The sequence below is a fragment of the Xylocopa sonorina genome, chromosome 8, assembly GCF_050948175.1.
Source record: "Xylocopa sonorina isolate GNS202 chromosome 8, iyXylSono1_principal, whole genome shotgun sequence".
NCBI classification, from domain to species: Eukaryota; Metazoa; Arthropoda; class Insecta; order Hymenoptera; family Apidae; genus Xylocopa; species Xylocopa sonorina.
In genome coordinates, this window is record NC_135200.1 from 13,640,727 (window position 1) to 13,662,032 (window position 21,306).

The 21,306-nt window shown below is 35.3% G+C and overlaps 7 protein-coding genes across 8 annotated transcripts; 5 read left to right on the forward strand and 2 right to left on the reverse strand.

Annotated features, from left to right (window-relative positions):
• The first annotated feature begins 877 nt into the window (after nucleotides 1-877).
• Nucleotides 878-3,264, forward strand: LOC143426048 (protein-associating with the carboxyl-terminal domain of ezrin). Of its 2 annotated transcripts, none has more exons than XM_076899161.1 (5): nucleotides 878-1,171; nucleotides 1,283-1,724; nucleotides 1,822-2,011; nucleotides 2,094-2,230; nucleotides 2,319-3,264. In XM_076899161.1, exons 1-5 carry the CDS (start codon nucleotides 977-979, stop codon nucleotides 3,221-3,223), a joined length of 1,869 nt encoding a protein of 622 aa, XP_076755276.1. In that variant the 5' UTR covers nucleotides 878-976; the 3' UTR covers nucleotides 3,224-3,264. The 2 variants fall into 2 exon arrangements, with proteins under 2 accessions (XP_076755276.1, XP_076755277.1); XM_076899162.1 differs by having other exon boundaries at nucleotides 1,340-1,724.
• A 293-nt stretch (nucleotides 3,265-3,557) lies between these two features.
• On the forward strand, nucleotides 3,558-5,923 carry Rpl5 (ribosomal protein L5). Its single transcript, XM_076898771.1, has 6 exons — nucleotides 3,558-3,654; nucleotides 4,130-4,315; nucleotides 4,388-4,522; nucleotides 4,744-4,946; nucleotides 5,227-5,404; nucleotides 5,687-5,923. The coding sequence occupies exons 1-6, from the start codon at nucleotides 3,652-3,654 to the stop codon at nucleotides 5,873-5,875; spliced, it is 894 nt and encodes a 297-aa protein (XP_076754886.1). The 5' UTR covers nucleotides 3,558-3,651; the 3' UTR covers nucleotides 5,876-5,923.
• Nucleotides 5,924-6,438: 515 nt separating this feature from the next.
• Nucleotides 6,439-9,193, reverse strand: LOC143425777 (mitochondrial-processing peptidase subunit alpha). Its single transcript, XM_076898770.1, has 11 exons — nucleotides 9,043-9,193; nucleotides 8,742-8,983; nucleotides 8,589-8,668; nucleotides 8,322-8,507; nucleotides 8,160-8,252; nucleotides 7,917-8,089; nucleotides 7,568-7,700; nucleotides 7,268-7,476; nucleotides 7,037-7,202; nucleotides 6,803-6,935; nucleotides 6,439-6,687 (listed from the first exon to the last, which is right to left on the reverse strand). Exons 1-11 carry the CDS (start codon nucleotides 9,096-9,098, stop codon nucleotides 6,509-6,511), a joined length of 1,650 nt encoding a protein of 549 aa, XP_076754885.1. The 5' UTR covers nucleotides 9,099-9,193; the 3' UTR covers nucleotides 6,439-6,508.
• Nucleotides 9,194-9,491: 298 nt separating this feature from the next.
• On the forward strand, nucleotides 9,492-10,584 carry Eef1beta (elongation factor 1-beta). The gene is made up of 3 exons (XM_076899177.1): nucleotides 9,492-9,659; nucleotides 9,911-10,344; nucleotides 10,420-10,584. Exons 1-3 carry the CDS (start codon nucleotides 9,580-9,582, stop codon nucleotides 10,572-10,574), a joined length of 669 nt encoding a protein of 222 aa, XP_076755292.1. The 5' UTR covers nucleotides 9,492-9,579; the 3' UTR covers nucleotides 10,575-10,584.
• Nucleotides 10,585-12,127: 1,543 nt separating this feature from the next.
• On the forward strand, nucleotides 12,128-13,703 carry LOC143425845 (invertebrate-type lysozyme). The gene is made up of 4 exons (XM_076898889.1): nucleotides 12,128-12,275; nucleotides 12,858-13,052; nucleotides 13,112-13,185; nucleotides 13,508-13,703. Exons 1-4 carry the CDS (start codon nucleotides 12,215-12,217, stop codon nucleotides 13,643-13,645), a joined length of 468 nt encoding a protein of 155 aa, XP_076755004.1. The 5' UTR covers nucleotides 12,128-12,214; the 3' UTR covers nucleotides 13,646-13,703.
• Nucleotides 13,704-13,833: 130 nt separating this feature from the next.
• On the reverse strand, nucleotides 13,834-16,714 carry LOC143426330 (nucleolar MIF4G domain-containing protein 1 homolog). The gene is made up of 8 exons (XM_076899711.1): nucleotides 16,398-16,714; nucleotides 15,887-16,314; nucleotides 15,524-15,808; nucleotides 15,258-15,445; nucleotides 14,985-15,160; nucleotides 14,540-14,886; nucleotides 14,206-14,337; nucleotides 13,834-14,130 (listed from the first exon to the last, which is right to left on the reverse strand). The coding sequence occupies exons 1-8, from the start codon at nucleotides 16,681-16,683 to the stop codon at nucleotides 13,840-13,842; spliced, it is 2,133 nt and encodes a 710-aa protein (XP_076755826.1). The 5' UTR covers nucleotides 16,684-16,714; the 3' UTR covers nucleotides 13,834-13,839.
• Nucleotides 16,715-17,779: 1,065 nt separating this feature from the next.
• Nd-75 (NADH dehydrogenase (ubiquinone) 75 kDa subunit) lies at nucleotides 17,780-20,918 on the forward strand. The gene is made up of 11 exons (XM_076899713.1): nucleotides 17,780-17,974; nucleotides 18,080-18,187; nucleotides 18,264-18,629; nucleotides 18,704-18,925; nucleotides 18,994-19,129; nucleotides 19,191-19,546; nucleotides 19,630-19,815; nucleotides 19,900-20,092; nucleotides 20,184-20,359; nucleotides 20,470-20,604; nucleotides 20,697-20,918. Exons 1-11 carry the CDS (start codon nucleotides 17,810-17,812, stop codon nucleotides 20,844-20,846), a joined length of 2,193 nt encoding a protein of 730 aa, XP_076755828.1. The 5' UTR covers nucleotides 17,780-17,809; the 3' UTR covers nucleotides 20,847-20,918.
• Nucleotides 20,919-21,306: the final 388 nt, after the last annotated feature.

A 21,306-nucleotide genomic window follows, 5' to 3' on the forward strand; every position in this document is an offset into this window, starting at 1 on the left:
AAAAGTAACAATATTATTCATATATTATTCATATATATATAGTTCATAATTATATTTCTTTTAAATATATATTTTTTCGTCCTACATATTACACAGTACAAGCTATTCCCTATAATTATACCTATATTAATAACAATCGCCAACTGTTGTCATTCCTTTTTTCATTGTCATCGGCGTTGTTATCCCTCCAATGAACATTATGAATTTAACGTATCAATCATTTTTACATAAAAATCGCGCGTTCAGTGTAACACAAGCCTATGTTCTTGCATCACAATTAGTAACACATGTACATATATTGATACATGATTGTACGGATAATAAATATGTTACAAGCGATGAATATTTAGCGACTTTAGTGACAGGACGAAGATGAGGATCGAACCAAGGGAAAAGTAAGTAACTCTGACAGCACAACTTTGCACACTGTGACAAAATTGTGTTGTCGAGATGTATATTTGAATAATTTTATTCTCTATTAAATTCTTTACTTCCTTTTCTCTAATTATATTCTACAAGAAAGAGCGAGACAGCTGTCGAAACTGCTCGCGCGCAATTATCGACAATTACTGGCGCCATCTCTGCGAAAGGTGCTGAAACTAATTATTTTTCGATAAATGTCGATAAATTAGTTTTCTATTTAGCAGCTCTCTGGCCTGAAGATGCAAAAATGTGACACGCGGCGACGGGAGAATCGATGAAACCCAGTCCACGAAATGCATACGAAAGGGAAATATCGGCATCGCTATTGACATTAACTTTCTTATCATTTACCAACTGCTATATTTTTTAAGTCTGGAATAATTACGAGAGAGAGAGTGATATGGTTGAAATAAAATCGATGCGAAAATAGAGACAATTGTAAAACAAGTATTAGATTCTAAATGGTTGTTGTAGTTTTGAACTTGTTCATTGTTGTTCTTGCTAATTGTTCGTGATCTATATAAGTTGCTTCTCCTGATAATTAACAAGATTAATGGGGAATGAAAAAAGTGCCCTTAGCGGGCTGGAAATCGATGAGAAACCTATAGAAGTGACAGATTTTTGGGCACATCATACAGCGCACGTGAATGGCCACAGTGCTCAAACAATATCAGTGTACGTCAGTGAACCATCTTTGCATTACACTGCAAATTTTGGCAATCCATCACCTCTAGAGAAAGCTGCAAAGGTTAATATTAATTTATGAATTAGTACATATATATATATATATATGTGTGTGAGCGTGTGTATGCGCGCGCGCGCGCGCGCGCGTGTGTATATGTATGTATATATATTTCAGAATCTAATGTTATATAGACACCCGTGTATATTAAAATATGTTTCTTCGTGGTCGAAGGGTAGCAAGTTTTTTCTCGCTACCGAACAAGTTAAGCCTTTAATTCAATCGATAGAAACCCAAAATACATTACAAATATGCATGGGATTGTATAGCGTTTTACGTGCACTGGTTTTTCTTCACGAGAAAGCATTTGTATCTCACAACAATATTTGTGAAAGTTCTATTTATGTTACGCCAGAAGGATATTGGAAACTAGGCGGACTGGAATGCTTATGTAAATTTAAAGAATTAACTTCTTATTTGAAAAAGATAAGAAACTATAGATACGAGAAAGCAATATCTTCCGCGGAAGATACAGCTATCGCCTTGACAAGTTTTACATCTATCGATGCGTACGCATTTGGAATTTTAGCTGAGAGCATATTAAAATTGAAGGATCCGGGTAAGCTACGTGTATAAATAATTCTCTATAAACGGTATGCATATATAAACGAATGTTAAACAATAATTCTTTAATCGATTCTCTTGCTCCACTTTAGATTATGTACCTAGTTTTTTAGAATTTAAACAATTTTGCAAAGAAAATCTACAAAATCCAGATCCATCGTTAAGAAGCCAACTCTCCCATGTACTTCAACACCCATTTTTTACCCATGATTTTATGAGGATATACGCATTTTTAGACGAATTACCTTTAAAAAGTAATCAAGAGAAGGAAATATTTTTTGGGTAAATATTTTTAGCAAAAGCAAACTACTACATCGTACGCATACTAATCGTAAACTTGGAACTGTTTCTCGTTATATTATAGAACCCTAATAACACAATTGAGAACATTCCCTGAAAATATTGTCGCCGAACAATTAGGTCGATTGCTACTTTCAAGAATGGTGTTATTAGATACAACGGCGCAAGAACAACTTTTACCATTTATATTAAAACCAAGAGGTAAACTAAAAAGTAAAACTTGTAAAATAAAATAATGTTTTATGTTTAATTTATATTGAAATTCAATGTATTATTATATAATTTCCAGAGAATGATAACAGTACGAATGGTAACTTGTTTACAATTTCTACGTTTAAAGTTTATTTAGTACCTAAACTGTTACAGATGTTTTGCATACGAGATGTATCGATACGTTTGGTACTTTTGTTGCACTTTAATTCATTCGTTCATACCTTCCAAGAAAGCGAATTAAAATCTCAAGTACTACCCGAATTACTAGTTGGTATTAAAGACACAAACGATCATCTTGTATCGGCAACGTTAAAAGCATTGAGCGATATTGTTCCGATCTTAGGCGCTGCCACTGTAATCGGTGGTAGGAGAGGGAAATTATTTACAGATGGCCGGCCAAATAAATTGAAAGAAAAGAAAAGAACAGATCAAAATACAAGCACTGTTCAATTTGCGATTCCAACAGATATTACCGATAAAGCAATTAATTTACCCGAAAGACCATCTCCGGATGGAGGCGAGGATAAAAAGGAGATTGGTACTTCGATCGTTGAGGAAGAATATACATGGTCCGATTGGGACATGCAAGAATCTGGTGGAGACACGAAACCTTCTCAATCTCAGTCCAATAATACAGCTTCGTCTTTGATTACTACAGATTTGGTACAAAGTACAGAAAAAACCAAATCGATCGAATCTAGATTTACAAAGAAATTGGCTGTTTTGTCTGACATTTCAGAACTCGATATAAAAAATTCCAAATCGTCTAACACTTTGAAAGAAGAGTATGATTTTTTCACAGATATGGAGCCAGTGATTAAAAAAACGCAAGTCTTGCACGTGCAACAACCAGAAGTGTTATCCAAAAGTGTATTCGATATAAAGACACAAGTGGGATTAGAAACATCCGAAGAGAATAATGGCTGGGATGAGGATTTAAGTGATTGGGGAACGGAAGACGCTCATGAACTAAAAACGTGAAAGAGGAAAATATATGTCGCCCTTTGTAGAACTTGCATTTTGAAATTGTTTCATTTCCTCGTATAAAATAAACAAAAGTATATCTCAGATTTTGCATATCGATAACTTGTACTATTTAATTTAAGTGCCCCAAAACTCGACGAGCAACACGTAAAAGGTGATTGCTGAAGCTAACGAAGCTGAAAGAAAAATGATTAGCAATTTTAAAAAACGTTATTCGTCGCGGCCAATGGTTGTCCAATGGAAACGACTGGACCAACTGGTGTCGTCGTTTCTCATTGGACTCGCTACATATCGACTCGCTCTCATTGGACTTGCTATACTTGCCGAACGAGGGCGCAACATGCGCAACCAGCAACTTCCTTTCCGTACGTGAAACGTTCCGAGGAGACACTTCGAATCGGGCTTTTATTATATTCAACGCAAGCATGGTAAGTAAAGGCTTTTTAAGATTTACACGGTTATCTTAATGAATCCTTCAATTATTTATAAACGTTATTTAATATTGGTGAAAACGATGGATGCACGTTATTAAATACGATTACAGAATTGCGATATTTACCGCACACGATACGCGAGTACAGAATGTTAGAAGCGTTTCAACAGGGTCAGATAATACAGTTGGAATAACATTTCCAATCTTCTTCTCAAATTGTTATTTTATTATTGTTATTGTCCTATCGATACGTATACGAATTTTCTAATATCAATATGTGCCCTTTTTATTGGTGCACGCCTGTGCGTGTGCTTTCGATCAAAATTTCGCAACTGATGATTTACTTAGCTCACTTTGAGAAAAGAATGAGAATATCATTTCCATATGTCACTGAATATCGCATACAAAGTAAACATAAAGTTTAGAGAACCGAATGTTACATCCGCCTGAATGAGATCATATTTTTCTAGGGTTTTGTAAAAGTTGTTAAAAATAAACAGTATTTCAAACGCTACCAAGTTAAGTTCAAAAGGCGACGCGAAGGCAAAACTGATTATTATGCACGTAAACGATTAACTATTCAAGACAAAAATAAATATAATACTCCGAAATATAGATTAATCGTACGTCTTTCGAATAAGGATATCACTTGTCAGGTAAGTTCGACCAAATTACCTAGTCGAATGTTTACCTTGTTAAACTATGAAATAATATCAGCGTACAAACAGGTTGCGTATTCAAGAATTGAAGGAGATCGAATCGTATGCGCGGCATATAGTCACGAACTTCCAAAGTATGGAATTAAAGTTGGCCTCACAAATTATGCCTCTGCGTATTGCACGGGTCTTCTTCTGGCAAGGAGAGTAAGTATCTTTACATTATTCTAATATAAATGTTCTTCTGTACTTTGTTATTTAATTAATTTACTAAATGATGAGACACTCAGCTCGCTTTGATGCATAACTGAAGAGACGTTAATTGTTCCCTATTATACGATCCTGAACAACAATTTTATAAGATCGATTATAATAGCTGCCAAAGGTAGAATTTAAAACTAATGCTCTTTCCGCACGCTTCTCTATAGCTATTGAAAAAATTAGGCCTAGATACTCTGTATACTGGAACAACAGAAGTAACAGGCGACGAATACAATGTCGAAGAACTGGACGAAGGTCCTGGCGCATTTAGGTGTTACCTGGATACCGGTCTTATGCGTACGACTACCGGTGCCAGAGTTTTCGGTGCTATGAAAGGTGCTGTTGACGGCGGTCTCAACATTCCACATAGGTATTTCGTGAAACAATTTGTTTTCTTAACGTTTAGCAAACGTCAATTTTAAAATTAACTTACCATCGATGATGATTTTGTGACACATGCGCGTCATCTGAGTCATAGCAAGGCATGAATTTGTATCTGTGTTCTACGATACAACTTATTGCCTTCGCACAGGCGTAAAAAGATTAAAAACTGTGTCTCTGATGATGTATAAATAAATAGATAGAAGTAATGGAGATTGGTATTTCTCTGCAGAATCTTTAACAACTTCTATTCTTTTCTCGCTGAATAGCACCAAAAGATTCCCTGGATATGACAGCGAATCAAAATCTTTCAATGCCGATGTTCACCGGCAACACATCTTTGGACAACACGTCGCAAATTATATGCGAATGCTGGAAGAAGAAGATGACGAAGCATTTAAACGACAGTTTTCACAGTATATCAAAAATGGTATCGCTGCTGACAATGTAAGCACATGTGTATATATTATGTTTTACCAACTTTAACTATATAAGTTGGTAGACATTCGTCCAACTTATAATTATTGCAAGATTTCACAATCTTCGCAGTGTCGCGGTTGGACAATAGTAAGCGCATTGGTTTAGAAAGATAAATGCATAGATGGTGGCATTTTTCACATCAACCTGTGTTACACAACACTATAATATATCCTTCTATTGCGTTATATTACATACGTTATGTTAATTATATTAAAGTGTACGATGCATATATGTGATGCATGTTTCTAGATCGAAGATATTTACAAAAGTGCCCACGAGGCTATACGTACAAATCCGGAACACACAAAGGCCACAAGAAAACCGATACCTGTGAAAAAGCGCTGGAATCGTGCAAAACTTTCTTTATCAGAGAGAAAGAACCGTGTCGCTCAGAAGAAAGCTTCCTTCCTCAAGACACTGGAAGAAGTGGAAGCTTAATTTTATTGTTACAATTCTGAAACAATGTGTACACGTATGCATAGCGTCACTATATGCAAATATACGCTGCTGAGGCAAAGTTTGCTACCGAAATAAATAATGTACTTTAAATTGTCTTTTATTATTATTATTATTATCTTTTTTTTTTCTCTCTGTTACATGTACCAACAACGAATATAACGTAAAAAGTGTTACAAATATATCGTAAATACGTTACAATCCATCATATTCGTGTTTAGTGGTCACACAAATAAATATAACTTGCCTAACACTTGTATTTGTTTTTCCTATTAGTACATTTCTTAAACATTACTCACGCGTCCTAACGTGCAATGCAATTAATACAATGCTCGATTTTATAATTTGTACTCGCACGTTATATTCACATGTGCCTTACGTACCTAATGGGTGAAAGGTTTAAACTTTCGTTTCAGAACGCATTCGAATGTTAAGATTATAAATAAATTACTAAATTCCTTTTCGTTATACATGGTATTTAAAATAGAATATTTTCATTTCAAGATAAAGTCAACAATTTGTACAGTAGTTTATACGACTTGACTTTTTTTTTCTTTTAACAATTTCAAGCAATGAACGTGTGTATGAATTTCGATATTAGTATTCGTATTAAAATTAACGAAAAAGCGACAATCTACTACGAGAACCAGGCAATCTGCCTTGTTCGTCTATTAATCCAGCTTGAATGTCCCCGATCGAAGGTACACTTCTTACTTCTCCTCGTGCTGCTATACTAGGTGGTGATTTAAGTAAACGCCGCGCCACGCTTCTTATGTGGTCTTTTGTTATCCCATCTGATTCAGTATAAATGATACAAATACAGCAATTGTTATCTTTCTTCTGTCATAGTAGTAGTAGTAGTGGAGTATAGCAAATTAGTATAAAATTTATAAGTAATATTGAACGTACCAATTGCCTGTATAAAGTATTCCGGTCGTTTTCTACCACCAGTAGCTAAAACTTGTCTCCCGATATCTTCAAATACAACAGGTCTTTGTTCCAGATTCATAAGTAACATGGACTGCAATTGCTTTTTTGCTCTCTGTGTTATTATAAAGAATAACGAAAACCAACGAGATTAGAAAAGAAAAAATTAGATACAAAAGTATTAGATGTATAAAAATAAGAAATATGAAATCGCACCGCCAACTCGCTATCCGTAATGTTATTAGCCATAGTAACCATCTCATGAACGATTACTTCAACCATATCCCTGACATGAGACGGTGTACAAGATGCATGAATATAAAAAAGACCTGTATCGGCGTATGCATGATTGTACGCAGTTGCACTGTACAACCAATGATATCTGAAAAACAATTATTTCGCCTATTTCTTCTTCTTCAACTAGTTGTTTTCAAATAACAATATTACCTATTTAGGACGTTTGTGTATAAACGAGTATACATTCCTTTCCCTGGACCTCCAGCACTGAAACTATTACCACCACCCATCATCATGTTTAAAACGCACATCGGTACGAAATCTGGATCTTGATGAGAGCATCCCTCCAAGCCTATTACTACATGCGACAATTCCGGTAAACCACTCGGTCCTGCATATACAGGTACATTACATTCTTCCTGAATAATTGTATAATTTCAAGTTATCAAAAATAATAGTACTGTTGTCGTTAACGTTTAATTTAAATATCTACTAATATATGATATCTACTAATATGTAACCGCCAGTATACTGGGCAATTGAACCGTCAACTGTATTTAAAAAGTTTCCTATTGCCACAGAATTGTTCCCCTTTTCTCGTTTCTCGTCCTCTTCCCAAACAGATTTCTCTTCCACGAAATGTCTACAATCGTAATAAGGCCATTTAATTGACATTTCAATATCATCTAGATATCGATAGAAAACCTGATTATTAAACTGTGTTAAATTGAAAAAAATTGTATAAATTAGAATTTACAAATTTTTCTTGACTTTTGTGAAAATTCCTTGCTTTCTCTAGTTCATAGATAGCATTCATAGATATAGAATGAATACTTAACAGTTCATTAGTCATAATTACTTTTGAACCGCCAAAATGAGATCCTCGTGTTCTATACCAACTCCGGCTACTACCATCCTATGCGGTGTGTAATGGTGTTTTAAATACTCTAATAATATTTTTCTATCTATACGGTCAATGTTTTCTTTCGGACAAATCTTTGGAAGTCCAAGAGTATTATTTCTATACGCAGCCTAAGGAGTGAATTTCCTTATAAATTATCGATTCTTCGGATTTCGTTCATTTCAGTTGCCTTTTACTTACCGCATGAATCATATCCATAAGTATCGGCTCCTGCTCTGGCCTTGTAAGCAACGATTCCAACTCGAATTGAATCATTTGTCTCGCTGCATTTACCTAGAAATTTACGTACCTATATTTTACATACCTTTACGCGGAAAACCATATTCCGTAGCAATGTTTTACCTCCTCCTCCGTTATTTGTGGTCTTAAAACGATATCACCTAAAATTTGAACAACGGTATCCAATCCGTGACGTTCCGCCGATGCTGCGTAAACAAACGTGTCCCTGGATGCCTGACAATCGCATATTCCTCCGTGTTTTTCCAACGCGAGCATTATTTGGTCTTTATTCTTGTACGCTTTGGTAGACTGTAAGAGTAAATTGGCGAATTTTCTTTTGTAACTCATCGAATAGAGTAATCCTATTTTCTAGTGGAACCAAATGCTTACACCGAATGCCAATTTTTCTAGGAAATGCGAAATACCACTGGGATACGCGATTTCATACCGTGGACCAGAATCGAGCAATACTGTAAAACATTTGAACGCAACGTATGAATAGGCATTTAAGAGACGAAAGAAACGATACTATTAATTACTTACCACCGATCGTGCAAAATTGACCGAATCGATTTTCAGATGCTACTTTCAACCCGTTTGACAGGACCGAAACTTTGGTTACATGATGTTCGTCTTTAGCAGTGGCATAGATCGGTTTTGGTAAATTCGGAATTGGCTCGGTTAACGGAGGAAACGGTGTAACAATTGAATTTCGTGTTATTTTCCTATTCGATAGCTTTTTCGTGGAAAAATTACATTTCCTAGAGAAGTGTTGCGTCGCAACGCTGTAATAAAGAAGATAGCATAAGATCGAAAAGTATCATTTAATAAGATTGAAAAGTACCTTTTAGTAACAGCAACTGTCAAGAAATTTTGCGACACTTTCATCAGCATTATCATCTTGCTGTACGTACTAAATCGTAAAACATTTAAAATAAAGTTGTTTCGAAATGGAGTTTGGAATCAATTAAAAATCGAACGATCTTGAAAATTTCAACGAGAAAACGATAGATACAAAACAACCTCGAGGGAAGTGGTGTGGTAGTAGTAGTAGTCGCAGTAGTCGCAGTAGTCGCAGTCGTCGTCGTCGTCGTCGTCGTCGTCCGTTGAATAGAAACAAACCTAGATGCATAACTTCGTAGAAGAATTTGTCAATGGAAACCAACCAATGGGAAAATCGACGCTTTCGTTTATGCTGGATACACAGAGACCGGAATGACGTCACCAGGCCGAGCGAAATATACCGCTTCCCCTTCCGGTTGACCAGATAAAGGTATAGGATTCTCTAGTCGCACGGTGTTTTACCGAAGAAAGGTTTAACAGAAGAAAGAGAGAAGAGAGAAAAGAGAGAGCTGGTCCTCTTTTTACTTAATTTTTCGCAATGGCTATTGGTGATCTTAAAACTGATAAGGGTGTGAAAGATTTAAATTTGTATTTAGCAGATCGGAGTTATATCGATGGGTATATGAATTTTGTGTACCATTATTTTTCTGTTCAACTTTTCTGTTACCTATCCACGTTTTTAAGTGCACGTTAAGCGTTCCGCTTTTTTCCTTACACACTACTTTTCCTTTCTTCGTACGTTGAACGAGAATTTGTTTACTTCTCGAAATGCTTCTCTTAACCTACCGATTCGTTTCACCGCATGTTCGATGCGTACGCATCTACGATAAACGATATTATTAAATGTTAAATATAATTCCAATTCAAAGGTGGCAACCGAGTCAAGCGGATGTAGCTGTTCTAGAAGCTTTAGGAAAAACTCCGACCTCTTCGAATCCTCATGTCTTAAGATGGTATAATCATATAAAAACGTATGATTTAACGACACTTCCGGGGGAAAAGAAAGCACCTACCGTCTTAAATGACGATAATTCTATTAATTTCACGGCGACGACCAAGAACGAAGAGGACGACGATAAAGATGTGGACCTATTCGAATCTGACGAAGAGGAGGATGCGGAGGCTGCCAGACTCAAGGAAGAAAGATTAAAGGCGTACGCCGAGAAAAAATCTAAAAAGCCAGCACTGATCGCCAAATCGAGCGTCGTGTTGGACGTTAAACCATGGGACGACGAGACTGACATGAAAGCCATGGAAGATGCTGTCAGATCTATTCAAATGGATGGACTAGTTTGGGGAGCTTGTACGTTTTTCTTTTCTTTTCTTTTCTTTTCTTTTTAGCCTTTACTAAATTTTAATCTTGCCATTATGTTTCCAGCTAAACTAGTAGCAGTGGGTTACGGCATTCATAAGTTCAGGATAATGTGCGTCATAGAAGATGACAAGGTATCCGTAGACTTGTTGATAGAACAGATTGAAAGTTTCAATCAATATGTACAATCTGTCGATATCGAATCGTTCAATAAAATATAAATGAAACTGTTTTTGTCTATTACCTTTCGTTTAAACTTAATAAATGATTATTATTGTTTCTACCGACGTACGGTAGGATAATATATATATATATATATATATATATATATATATATATATATATATATATATATATATATGGAGGAAAGAATAGATAGCATAACATGCTTTGGATAAATTTTACATATTCAGGAATCAGTGTTAATAATTTTCATTGAAAATTTAAAGAACGTATCGTTAGTATCAATTTAACAAAGACAGATTGAGATTCAAAGGAAACCTGTGTTTAGAGTTAACTTTATTTTATTTACTTTTCACAGAGCAACACCACCAATCCCTTTGATTAAAATCTTACCATTCTTGTTACTCGTTACTTATCAAATATAATCTATTATTGTTATTATCGATGCGTTGTCGAGGCTGTTTAACCACTACATGTACACCAATAACAGATTCAAAATAAAATTTTGTCTCCGCGATAGATGACGTCACTACAGTTCCGTTTCTTACGAATGACGTCATAAAAACGTGTCTCATATACTAAATTAAGAACTACGTCCTTTCCCTTATAATACCTAGATTTACCTCGATATCTTCAATATCTATTTCTAATAATAATAGTAATAATAGTAATAATAGTAATAATAGTAATAATAGTAATAATAGTAATAATAGTGATAATAATAATAATAATATTAATATGTACTATAATTATAAAAGTTTAATTTATGTTATTATATGTTGATTATATGAAGTACAAACATACATAGATTTGTGCAACATTATACCGACAATTTTTCACTTGCCGCAGTTAACTTTAATAATTGTTTACGCTTAGTAATTATATATTTCTAGTTTAAGCATAAATTTATATTAACTATATGTATCTACATATAAAATACATATATGTAATCTAATGATACTAAACTGTACTAAAACCGGATTTTGAGCGTATATATATATAGACTCAAAATCCGGTTTTAGTACAGTTTCTGTTTCGTGGATAATAATATTACACGCACAAGTCACACGGAAAAGAGATCATAAGATAAGAGACAAAGAAGATGGACGAAAGGACATCAAGGATAATTGCAATGTACCGTTAAAACAATAATGTTCTAACGTATATTTATTTTTTATCTAACTTTAACTTTGCTCGTTTTAAATCGCGTACGTATTTTTAAACACCATCAATATATTTCTTTACCTTCTAATTATATTATTCGTTATATGGAACTAGATGAAATTAATATTTGATGAAACTAACTGCATAATTTTTATTGCTAATTTGTAAATTTAAACGATTCACTATTTTTTTCATCATCATATTTCATATATACATATATAATTTTCCTGTTTAGAATAAGATTTTTTTCTCTCCTGCATGCCTTATAAGTGTCGCAGCAAGTTCAACTCCAAGTTTTCATTTTTCAATCGTGATTTTTTTCAAGAGATAGTCCTTGCCACTGACCTCTGCCACAATCCCCCCACCCGAGTAAGAACGCGCTACAAGTTTCTGGTATATAAAAGAGACAGTGAGAATATCGCGTGAATATATTCTTGTACACTTCGTGGCGGCATCCCTACGATATTTAACACGACAGCAAGAAACTGGAAAAGGGCTACTCGTAACGACGAAGATGATCTCCTTCCCGAACACTTCGATTATTACGTGTGTATTGACGCTATTCTTAATTTATGGTGAGCAGTTGTGTCGTTAACATCATTTTTATTGATTATCATTTATTTTCGCAATCATAATATATAATAATCGAATAGTTTTTGATTAAGAATTTTCATTACCTTGATTAACAATATACATTTCTACTACACAACAATTAACATTGCCCGATCATTTAAAGTGTATACGTATATATTACATTTATACTGCAAGGAACGTGGTCCTTGTTCAGAGCGTGCACTTAACTTGCGCTTAAACAATATTTCTCCGACGATTGTACACTGGCATTGAAATCTTCCACGATAAGGAAAGTTATTTATAATATTGTTTCTTTAGTTCCGATTAATAATCGAGATAATCAAGCCTTCGATAATCATTAGTTCCTCGTCGATGATGCTATTCGCGCGATAGATGTTATTGCTATTATACGTTTATTAAATGTTTATTAAACGAATTGGTGTTATGTTAAAAAAGTGGATTCCTTTGAATGTACATTAATATTAATTACTATTATTATATTAATTATTAGTCCCGAACGTATATATAATTTCACATTTATTTTACTAAACTAAACTATGCAACTACGTGTATTTATAATATAGAACAACAGATATCGATAGTGGGAGCGGAAACGGTATCAAGAGTTTGCCTTGGATGCATATGCGAAGCTGCTTCCGGATGTAACGTTACGCTCGGTTGCGATGAGTCTGTTTGCGGACCATTTCGTATAACATGGAATTATTGGGCCGATGCCGGCAAACCGACACTCGATGGTCAGTCGAGTGCAAACGAGAATGGTTAGTATCATTCAATAGTCACATATGAAATAAACTGATTTTGACTTTACTTCGTACAGCGTACGCCCGATGCGTGAACGATCCATACTGTGCAGGCCGTACGGTAGAAGGGTATATGACGAAATTTTCTCAGGTAACTAATTACTCTACCAACGCACACCTAATATGCTTTCTGTCGTTCTTTCGACGAACCGTTAGTTACGAACCGCTTATTTAGTTATATCCGGGACCGTGATTGGCGCGAATCGTTTCGGTTACTAACTAACTCGTTCAACATTTTTACGAGTAAACGTATTAATGTCCGCTGGAAATATTCGAGAAACATTCGAGAAAGAAGTACCGCGCACAGAGCACGAGTTATCCAACTCCTCCTAGCGTGATTCGTTCCTATTCGTTCCTATTTTAGCACGACTGTACGAAACTTCTTTTCAGTTCTTAAGTGTGCTTTTTCGTAGGACTGTAACGGTGACGGTAACGTCAATTGCGACGATTTTATTCGCATTCATCGATTAGGTGGATACGGATGCACTGGATTTCTAAATTCGAAATACGAGGATACTTACATGCGCTGCATGCAAGCGTATGCAAACTAATGATTAGTAAATGACACAACAAGAGACTTGGAAACATTCAACTGCAACCACCACACGTATATGTATGCAGACAGAACACGATATATACATACTCTTCAATAAACCACAACAAAAAATATTTAGTATCAATTTTATTTAAAATGTAACTAAAACAATCGTTATTACTACCTATACCTTTTGTCAATTTATTCAATCTAAAACACAACTTTAGATCCATTGGAAATTAATATTTTATCTACCAACTCTGCCCTCTTCCTTAACGTAGTACCATGTTTGTCCAGTATACTAGACGAATCTACATTTTTTACCAAAAAACAATTTATGAATAAATGAAGACTCTCTCGAAAAGTCTGCAACTGGGGAGAAACAGAAATTCTTTCAAATACTTGTATACAAGCCAGTTCATTTTTGTGCCCTAGAATTCCCAATAAAATTTTTCTAAGAAACTGCATGGTGTGCTTCTCCAATTCGGTAAACTGAATAACCTGTAACGGAATAGCAATTTGTGGTGGTTAACAGTTTTTAACAACTGTAAAACGAACAAACAAGTATATGCTCACTTTCAATATTGATATAGCTAGGCATTTTTCAATAAACAAATGTGTCAATAATTGTGCAAAATTATTTAATTGTTTGCTTCTATACGACTCCAGTGTTTTCAGTTTGTCCCAAGTGGCATATTGTATTATCAGCTGAATTGTCATGAGAAAACATTTCTTTCATTTATTTGCATTAACATGCGAAAAAGATTGATCAAACATTTCAAGACAACAAAAGTTATGCGAATATTTGTTTCTGCTAAGGTATCTCATTCTCTTTTGACCGATCTTTTCCGTATTCTCTTTTTACTTATTATAACATTTTGCTGTATAATATGATATATCAAACGAATACCTGATATTTCCTATTATATTCACAAAATTTTTTCGCCAATATAGCATAAAAAGGATTAAACTTATTTTCTTGCAAGCAACAATGCATTAAAACGTGTACGATTTCTCCTTCTTGTTTATCTTTCAAGTCAAGACGATGAAGCTTTTCAAATGCATCCAAATAGTCTTCGGCTGTCATAAGAATGCAGAAAATATTTTTCCTCGTATCTGTGTTCATTCTCTGCTTCTGTGCCAATTCCAGAATTTTTTTACCAAAGTTAAGATTATGCTTCGGATCAGTGTTAATATTCGTATCGACCGATCGAGACCAAGCCGATCCTACGATCCACCATTTGCCATTTTCATCGGCTACCATGAAAAATGGTTCATGAAAACAAACAACAAGTCATCAATCAATCGATGAACGAATAAATTATTATTACTATTGTTTCAATTATATTATCTACCGTATAATAAATCCTCCAAAGACACGTTGAATCTTGTTACCGTATTGCCTTCTCTTATGATACTTTTCATAACTTTTTTCAAACGCTCTACATGAGAAGGATCGTATTGAGGTATTTTATTGATATTATTATTTTTTATTGCCAGTAAAACTTCCAACATGAACCTAACTCTTGAGCTGTATGCGAACAGCGTAGAACTCTTGGATTAATTCCCAATCGCTCTCACTCTATATATATTATTTACGCTTTGTAAGAACGAGAAAGAGGACCTACTTTTTGCCGTCTTCACGATTCGCTTTCTCTTGTAGATTTTGGATAAATACCCTCAGCGCGTGCGGATCATCTTTCCTCAATGAAAATCCAACCGTTTTTAAAATAAGTAAAATCAATTCGATTTCTTTTTCGGTAAATTTCATCACAAGTTTGTCAAGTATCTGATAGAGAAGCTTATGCCCAAATACCTAAGAAAAGGTATTTGGTAAAATACCACCATAATACCAGTTGGTAGAACCGAGAAAGCCGTTTTATCATGATAATACCTTAAAATTGTAAAGATACGAAATCATCAGAATCACGTTATCCAACTCTTTATTCTCCACATCCGGTGAATCTTCTATTATCTTGATCAATTTTTTAACAAGCCTCTCCAGAAAATTTGCACCTACTTCGATACCGATATTGGAATGTAAAATTGCAATTAACATCATATGCTCGGAGATAAGACGAGCTGGTGTAATTACACGCGACGCTAAACTTTCAAGCGTTAATTCTGATAATATACAGTTCATATTATTACGACTGTTTCTCATGTACATCTCTTCTATCTGAATGATATAAAAATATATCAGAAACAAATAAGCGTGTATTTATGCATTTAACTAAGTTTACACAATTATAATTACCTGATTCGCTATACTGTGCATATTATGCTCCGTGACTCTATTTAAGCAACCTTTTATTTGCCTTTTTAATAAACGCAAGTTTTCATCGTTCGGGTTAATATTATCTACAGTATTTGCTCGTCGCGCGTTACCATCGCATATAATATTACCCTGGTTATCTCGTTTCCTTCCATAGATATCTTCGCAATTTATTTTAGACCTTGCTACATCTATCCCATCGAAAGTACTTTTAGATGTTTCTGTCAGCGAAATTTTCTCCGCATCGTCGTCTTTACTAAATTCGCCTCCGCTTTGACGCGTATCGTACAATTTATCAGTGTCGGGAGCTTCGTTCGCTTCTATCGCGCCCAACAAATTTTCAAGTCGATCCAACTTTTCCAGTTCCGTTCTACGTCCCTCGTCTTTCTCTAAACAGAAATTTAACAAATCTACCCATAGGCGTGTCAAAGAAATTCACATATGTTAATAATACACATATATGTATAATGTAACATAAATTTTGAAAGGATACAATCCAAACCATCGGCGACAAAAGACTTGGGAATTGATGGTTTTTTCCTTTTGTTCAATTTCAGTTGCTTTTCTAATTTTTTAATTATTCTCTCGTCTTCCAAATTAGCTTGTTTAACCAATTCATCTTTCCTTATTTTCTTCCGATGCTCAACGTTCTCGCGTTTCCTTCCTCTTACCGTTCTTACAGATTTCTCTGTTTTCATTTTTCTTTTCTCGCGAACGCCTCGGTTCAACTTATTCGCTTTACTGGCTGAAGGATTCTCTACTTGTTTATTATACATCATCCGGTATAGAAATACAAATATCAAGCTTCAAACTCTGTTGATTTCGAATTTAATCTCTTTTAACCATACTTCTTTTATGATGTTGCCTGTAGCTGTAAGAGTTTCAAGCGCCATCTGTTTTTCTTCCATGCATCCAATTTTCATCTACATGATACTTGACAAAACCACGGGATTACACGTATTTAAATGCACCTGATACCGCCTGCCAATTATTATTCTAAAATAGATTTACATTTTCAGATTTCTCGCTGTAGAGGTAAAAAAGTGAAAAGTGTTGAAACTAATTACCGACTAGTCTGAGCTTCTCTCCTTCGAGAGATGGCGCTGGTATCGCTGAGCGAGCAGTTTCACCACTTCTCACAGAGATGGCGCCACTCTGTTTCCTCTAAGGCGGGAAATATAGAATACAAAGTTCTCGGGTATCCGTCAACACCTTTACCCGACGAATTATTACTTATTTGAAAGTAATCTCGATCTGCGAATCGGATAGAAGTTCTCAACTTTTTTTCTTTTCAAAGTAATTAAATATAATTAATAAGTATAAGAGATATTTTTAATTGGTAAAATTAAATTTTTTTGTCGCGACATATACTAAATTGCAGTAAAGTTCTTTAACCTTGCGTAATCGAAGAATTATTTATAGAAAGTTAATTATTTTTACAGATGTCGCGAACAATGTGTTCAAAAATGAACCGTACCAGACAGCTGTGTGCATACACCATCTTGCTAGAGAGAGAGAGAGAGAGAGAGAGAGAGAGAGAGAGAGAGAGAGAGAGAGAGAGAGTAAATCGATATGCGCGCGTGACAAATTTATTTTCGATCAATCTTGTGTCGATTGTTCGCGTATTGCACGATTCCGAGGCTTCGAACGACCAGAATCAGGAGAAATCTGGTAACTGTTCGTCTAAAAACTAAATAAACGATTAAGTAAATTTGTTCGAGCGTTTAGAACAAGAATAGACGGTTTTGTATAATATCGCGATCATATAATATCTCGAATCTTTGTCGAATTGGTTTTGTCGATTAAACGTTAAATTAGGTTATCGTATTCGTTGGGAGAAAGTTTGAAATTCTGATAGATTTTCTTACATAACAGCGTAACATCGACGCGTAACGGGGTGAGCGAATGAAAATGTTGAGGCTTCCTGTGATAAGGTTGTCCGCGAGACTACAGAATGGTAGACTCTCTACCATGGGATTTCATACATCATCGAAATTTCAACAAGACTTGGTAGAAGTATTCATAGATGACATACCGGTCCAGGTTCCACCAGGAACCACCGTCCTACAGGTAACGTTATTTCATAAATACAGATTCGATCGGATTAACATAATTATTGTACGTATCTTGTAAAATAGTTCTTTGTGTAAATAATAATTGTATATATACGTTTAGGCAGCTGCCAAAGTAGGAGTAGAAATTCCTAGATTCTGTTACCACGAACGTCTGGCCGTGGCAGGAAATTGTAGAATGTGTCTTGTAGAAATTGAGAAGCAAGTCAAGGTATTTCTTCTATTTTAGATTATAGAAAAGGTATACGTTACGATATTATATATATAATAGTCGTGCAAATATTTAGCCTGTCGCAGCTTGTGCTATGCCTGTAATGAAAGGATGGAGAGTGAAAACTAATTCAGATCTAACTCGTAAAGCACGCGAAGGTGTTATGGAATTTTTATTGGTAAATCATCCTTTGGATTGTCCTATCTGCGATCAGGGCGGAGAGTGCGATTTACAGGATCAGAGTATGGCGTTTGGTAGCGATCGAAGCAGATTCGTCGATATTAATTACAGCGGTAAAAGAGCGGTGGAAGATAAAGATATCGGCCCTCTGATCAAAACAGTTATGACACGTTGCATCCATTGTACAAGATGCATTCGTTTCGCGTCAGAAGTAGCTGGTATCGATGATCTGGGGACTACGGGTCGTGGAAATGATATGCAGGTAGTCGACGAATTCAGCTTACTTCGAAATTAGACTTACTTTTCAATAAATTAATCGATTTACATTCGATACAGGTAGGAACGTATGTAGAGAAAATGTTTCTATCCGAGCTGTCTGGCAATATTATTGACCTGTGCCCTGTTGGAGCGCTAACAAGTAAACCATACGCTTTCGTTGCTCGTCCGTGGGAAACGCGTCGTACGGACAGCATCGATGTCCTCGATGCTGTTGGCAGTAATATCGTGATATCGCATAGAACCGGTGAAGTTCTGAGAATTTTGCCAAGAGTGAACGAGGTATTGCTAATGGAGTAACCAAACCATTTAAATGCATTAGTTGCTCTAAATGATTCACCGCTATACAGGAAATAAACGAGGAATGGCTGTCGGATAAAGCACGTTTCTCTTACGATGGACTGAAGCGTCAAAGGCTTATAACTCCAATGATCAAAGTAAATGGAAAATTGGAAGCCGTTGAATGGGAAGATGCTCTCGTAGCGAGTATGTGGTATATTTGTAAACGAAAATATTTAACCGTATAAAATAATTGGCTTTTTGTTAGGTACACGAGCGATTCAAAACGGAGCTCCTCCGAATAAATGTGCTGCGATTGCTGGAAAGTTGGCTGACGCCGAGGCTCTCGTAGCGATGAAAGATCTAGTGAACAGACTTGGAGGTGAAAGTCTTGCAACTGAACAACCCTTTCCGAAACATGCCGCGGGTATCGACATAAGGAGCAATTATCTATTAAACAACACAATCGCTGCGGTAGAAGAGGCTGATGTTGTTCTATTGATCGGTACTAATCCGAGGTATGAAGCACCATTGGTCAATACCCGTTTAAGGAAAGGATACATCCACGGTGAACAGACGATTGGTTTAATCGGACCAAATGTAGATTTAACTTATGATTACGAGGTAAGAGCGATAAGAATTAATAAAGAAATAATTAAACATTAACATCTGCGTATATGACTTGATTTGTTTGAATAAATTATTAGCATTTAGGTCAGTCTCCGGAAACGATAACACAATTAAGAAATGGCACTCATCCGTTTTCAAATGCTCTGAAATCTGCTAAAAAGCCCCTAATTATTTTGGGTATCGAACAATTGACTAGAAGAGACGGTGGAAAAATTTTATCCGAAACGCAATTGTTGGCACAGTCTTTGGGGAAAAGTTCAATGGTAAGGGAATTATATATTATAATTATTATTAATTATCAGATATTTCTGATTAGAATCAGAAATTTACCGTCTTTTCCTAATTAGGCCCCTGATGCAGAGTGGAAAGTATTAAACATTCTTCACACAAATGCATCGCAAGTAGCAGCTTTGGATCTCGGTTATTTATCGTCCGTCGAAGAAATTAAAGAACAGCAACCAAAAGTTCTTTTTTTGTTGGGAGCCGACGATGCGAATATCAAGAAGGAAGAGTTCCCAAACAGTTGTATTATATATATAGGTTGATAGAAATAATTGAAAAAATAATTTGAGCACTAATCTTTTGAGCACGTCGTAACACGTCGGATAATTTGTCTTTATGTAATAATTAGGTAGTCACGGTGACGAGGGAGCATCGATTGCGGATATTATACTTCCCGGAGCTGCGTATACCGAGAAAGTTGGAACATATGTAAACACAGAAGGTCGTGCGCAGCAAACTTGTGCTGCGATTACACCACCGGGTATGGCACGGCCAGATTGGAAGATCATACGGGCCCTCTCCGAGGTAATTAAGTTAACACCTCTTTAAATATAACATAAAAACCAGATAATTCTCTCTCTCTCTCTCTCTCTCTCTCTCTCTCTCTCTCCTAATCTCTAATGATATTTTTATAGATTTGTGGAGTTTGTTTGCCTTATGAAAATTTGACGGAAATCAGATCTAGACTAGAAGAGATCGCACCGCATTTGATCAGATACGGTAACATAGAACCGGCCAATTATTTTATCCAGGCATTGGAATTAGCGAAAGTAATAAATGTTTATCCATTTAGTGAATTAACTATATGATGCTGATTTGAACAACCGTTTTATATTTTTCACTCTCATTCGTTTTGTTTTAGGAAACGTCTGGTTCCTTGTCTTCGAGTCCTTTGGAGGTGAAGCAAAAGACGTTGGATCATTTTTTTATGACAGACGTGATATCTCGTGCCTCGCAAACTATGGCAAAATGCGTACAAGCAGTTAACAAACAACGCGAAAGCACTTTATAGATAGTTGAACGATATATGTATATGTAAATAGTAAACTATGTTACGATAGATACTTAATAATAATATAATAATTGCGAGAATAGATAAAAAGAAAAAATGAACGCTACTTTTATTAAAGATGTACTCTAATATAGGTATTGCATATTTAATTTAGCAGAATGTATAACAGATTTAATGTACTAACTTAGCGGAATGATCGAGATTTGTCTTCTATTTGATCGAATCGAACTATGTATATGTTCTTGATACGATTAAAATAACTATTTAAATTTGCATATACACGAGACATCGAAGTGAAACAGCTTAGTAGAACAATAAAAATTCTATCTACATTTCGTAGAAAGTGTATGATAGTTGCAATTTATCGTGCTATAATATAATGACTTGTGTCCGCCATCATTTTCAATGATTAAGAAAAAAAAATAAGAAAAGGAAGGAATAACTAGATGGAATGAAATAA

What these genes read in the sequence shown, in the direction of transcription:
- LOC143425845 (XM_076898889.1), top strand. Translation starts at nt 12,215, where the DNA reads ATGATCTCCTTCCCGAACACTTCGATTATTACGTGTGTATTGACGCTA. An exon ending in GACGCTATTCTTAATTTATG is followed by an intron (nt 12,276 to 12,857) that starts GTGAGCAGTTGT and finishes TTTATAATATAG; the next exon opens with AACAACAGATATCGATAGTG. An exon ending in GTCGAGTGCAAACGAGAATG is followed by an intron (nt 13,053 to 13,111) that starts GTTAGTATCATT and finishes TACTTCGTACAG; the next exon opens with CGTACGCCCGATGCGTGAAC.
- Eef1beta (XM_076899177.1), top strand. Translation starts at nt 9,580, where the DNA reads ATGGCTATTGGTGATCTTAAAACTGATAAGGGTGTGAAAGATTTAAAT. An exon ending in GATCGGAGTTATATCGATGG is followed by an intron (nt 9,660 to 9,910) that starts GTATATGAATTT and finishes TCCAATTCAAAG; the next exon opens with GTGGCAACCGAGTCAAGCGG. An exon ending in TGGACTAGTTTGGGGAGCTT is followed by an intron (nt 10,345 to 10,419) that starts GTACGTTTTTCT and finishes TTATGTTTCCAG; the next exon opens with CTAAACTAGTAGCAGTGGGT.
- LOC143425777 (XM_076898770.1), bottom strand. Translation starts at nt 9,098, where the DNA reads ATGATAATGCTGATGAAAGTGTCGCAAAATTTCTTGACAGTTGCTGTT. An exon ending in ACAGTTGCTGTTACTAAAAG is followed by an intron (nt 8,984 to 9,042) that starts GTACTTTTCAAT and finishes TCTTTATTACAG; the next exon opens with CGTTGCGACGCAACACTTCT. An exon ending in TAGAAAAATTGGCATTCGGT is followed by an intron (nt 8,508 to 8,588) that starts GTAAGCATTTGG and finishes TTACTCTTACAG; the next exon opens with TCTACCAAAGCGTACAAGAA.
- Nd-75 (XM_076899713.1), top strand. Translation starts at nt 17,810, where the DNA reads ATGAAAATGTTGAGGCTTCCTGTGATAAGGTTGTCCGCGAGACTACAG. An exon ending in GTCGTGGAAATGATATGCAG is followed by an intron (nt 18,630 to 18,703) that starts GTAGTCGACGAA and finishes CATTCGATACAG; the next exon opens with GTAGGAACGTATGTAGAGAA. An exon ending in CTTTGGGGAAAAGTTCAATG is followed by an intron (nt 19,816 to 19,899) that starts GTAAGGGAATTA and finishes TTTCCTAATTAG; the next exon opens with GCCCCTGATGCAGAGTGGAA.
- Rpl5 (XM_076898771.1), top strand. An exon ending in ATAAGGATATCACTTGTCAG is followed by an intron (nt 4,316 to 4,387) that starts GTAAGTTCGACC and finishes GCGTACAAACAG; the next exon opens with GTTGCGTATTCAAGAATTGA. An exon ending in GTCTTCTTCTGGCAAGGAGA is followed by an intron (nt 4,523 to 4,743) that starts GTAAGTATCTTT and finishes GCTTCTCTATAG; the next exon opens with CTATTGAAAAAATTAGGCCT.
- LOC143426048 (XM_076899161.1), top strand. Translation starts at nt 977, where the DNA reads ATGGGGAATGAAAAAAGTGCCCTTAGCGGGCTGGAAATCGATGAGAAA. An exon ending in GAGAAGGAAATATTTTTTGG is followed by an intron (nt 2,012 to 2,093) that starts GTAAATATTTTT and finishes GTTATATTATAG; the next exon opens with AACCCTAATAACACAATTGA. An exon ending in ATTTATATTAAAACCAAGAG is followed by an intron (nt 2,231 to 2,318) that starts GTAAACTAAAAA and finishes TATAATTTCCAG; the next exon opens with AGAATGATAACAGTACGAAT.
- LOC143426330 (XM_076899711.1), bottom strand. Translation starts at nt 16,683, where the DNA reads ATGATGTATAATAAACAAGTAGAGAATCCTTCAGCCAGTAAAGCGAAT. An exon ending in CGTATCTTTACAATTTTAAG is followed by an intron (nt 15,446 to 15,523) that starts GTATTATCATGA and finishes ACCTTTTCTTAG; the next exon opens with GTATTTGGGCATAAGCTTCT. An exon ending in TTTGGAGGATTTATTATACG is followed by an intron (nt 14,887 to 14,984) that starts GTAGATAATATA and finishes TTTTCATGGTAG; the next exon opens with CCGATGAAAATGGCAAATGG.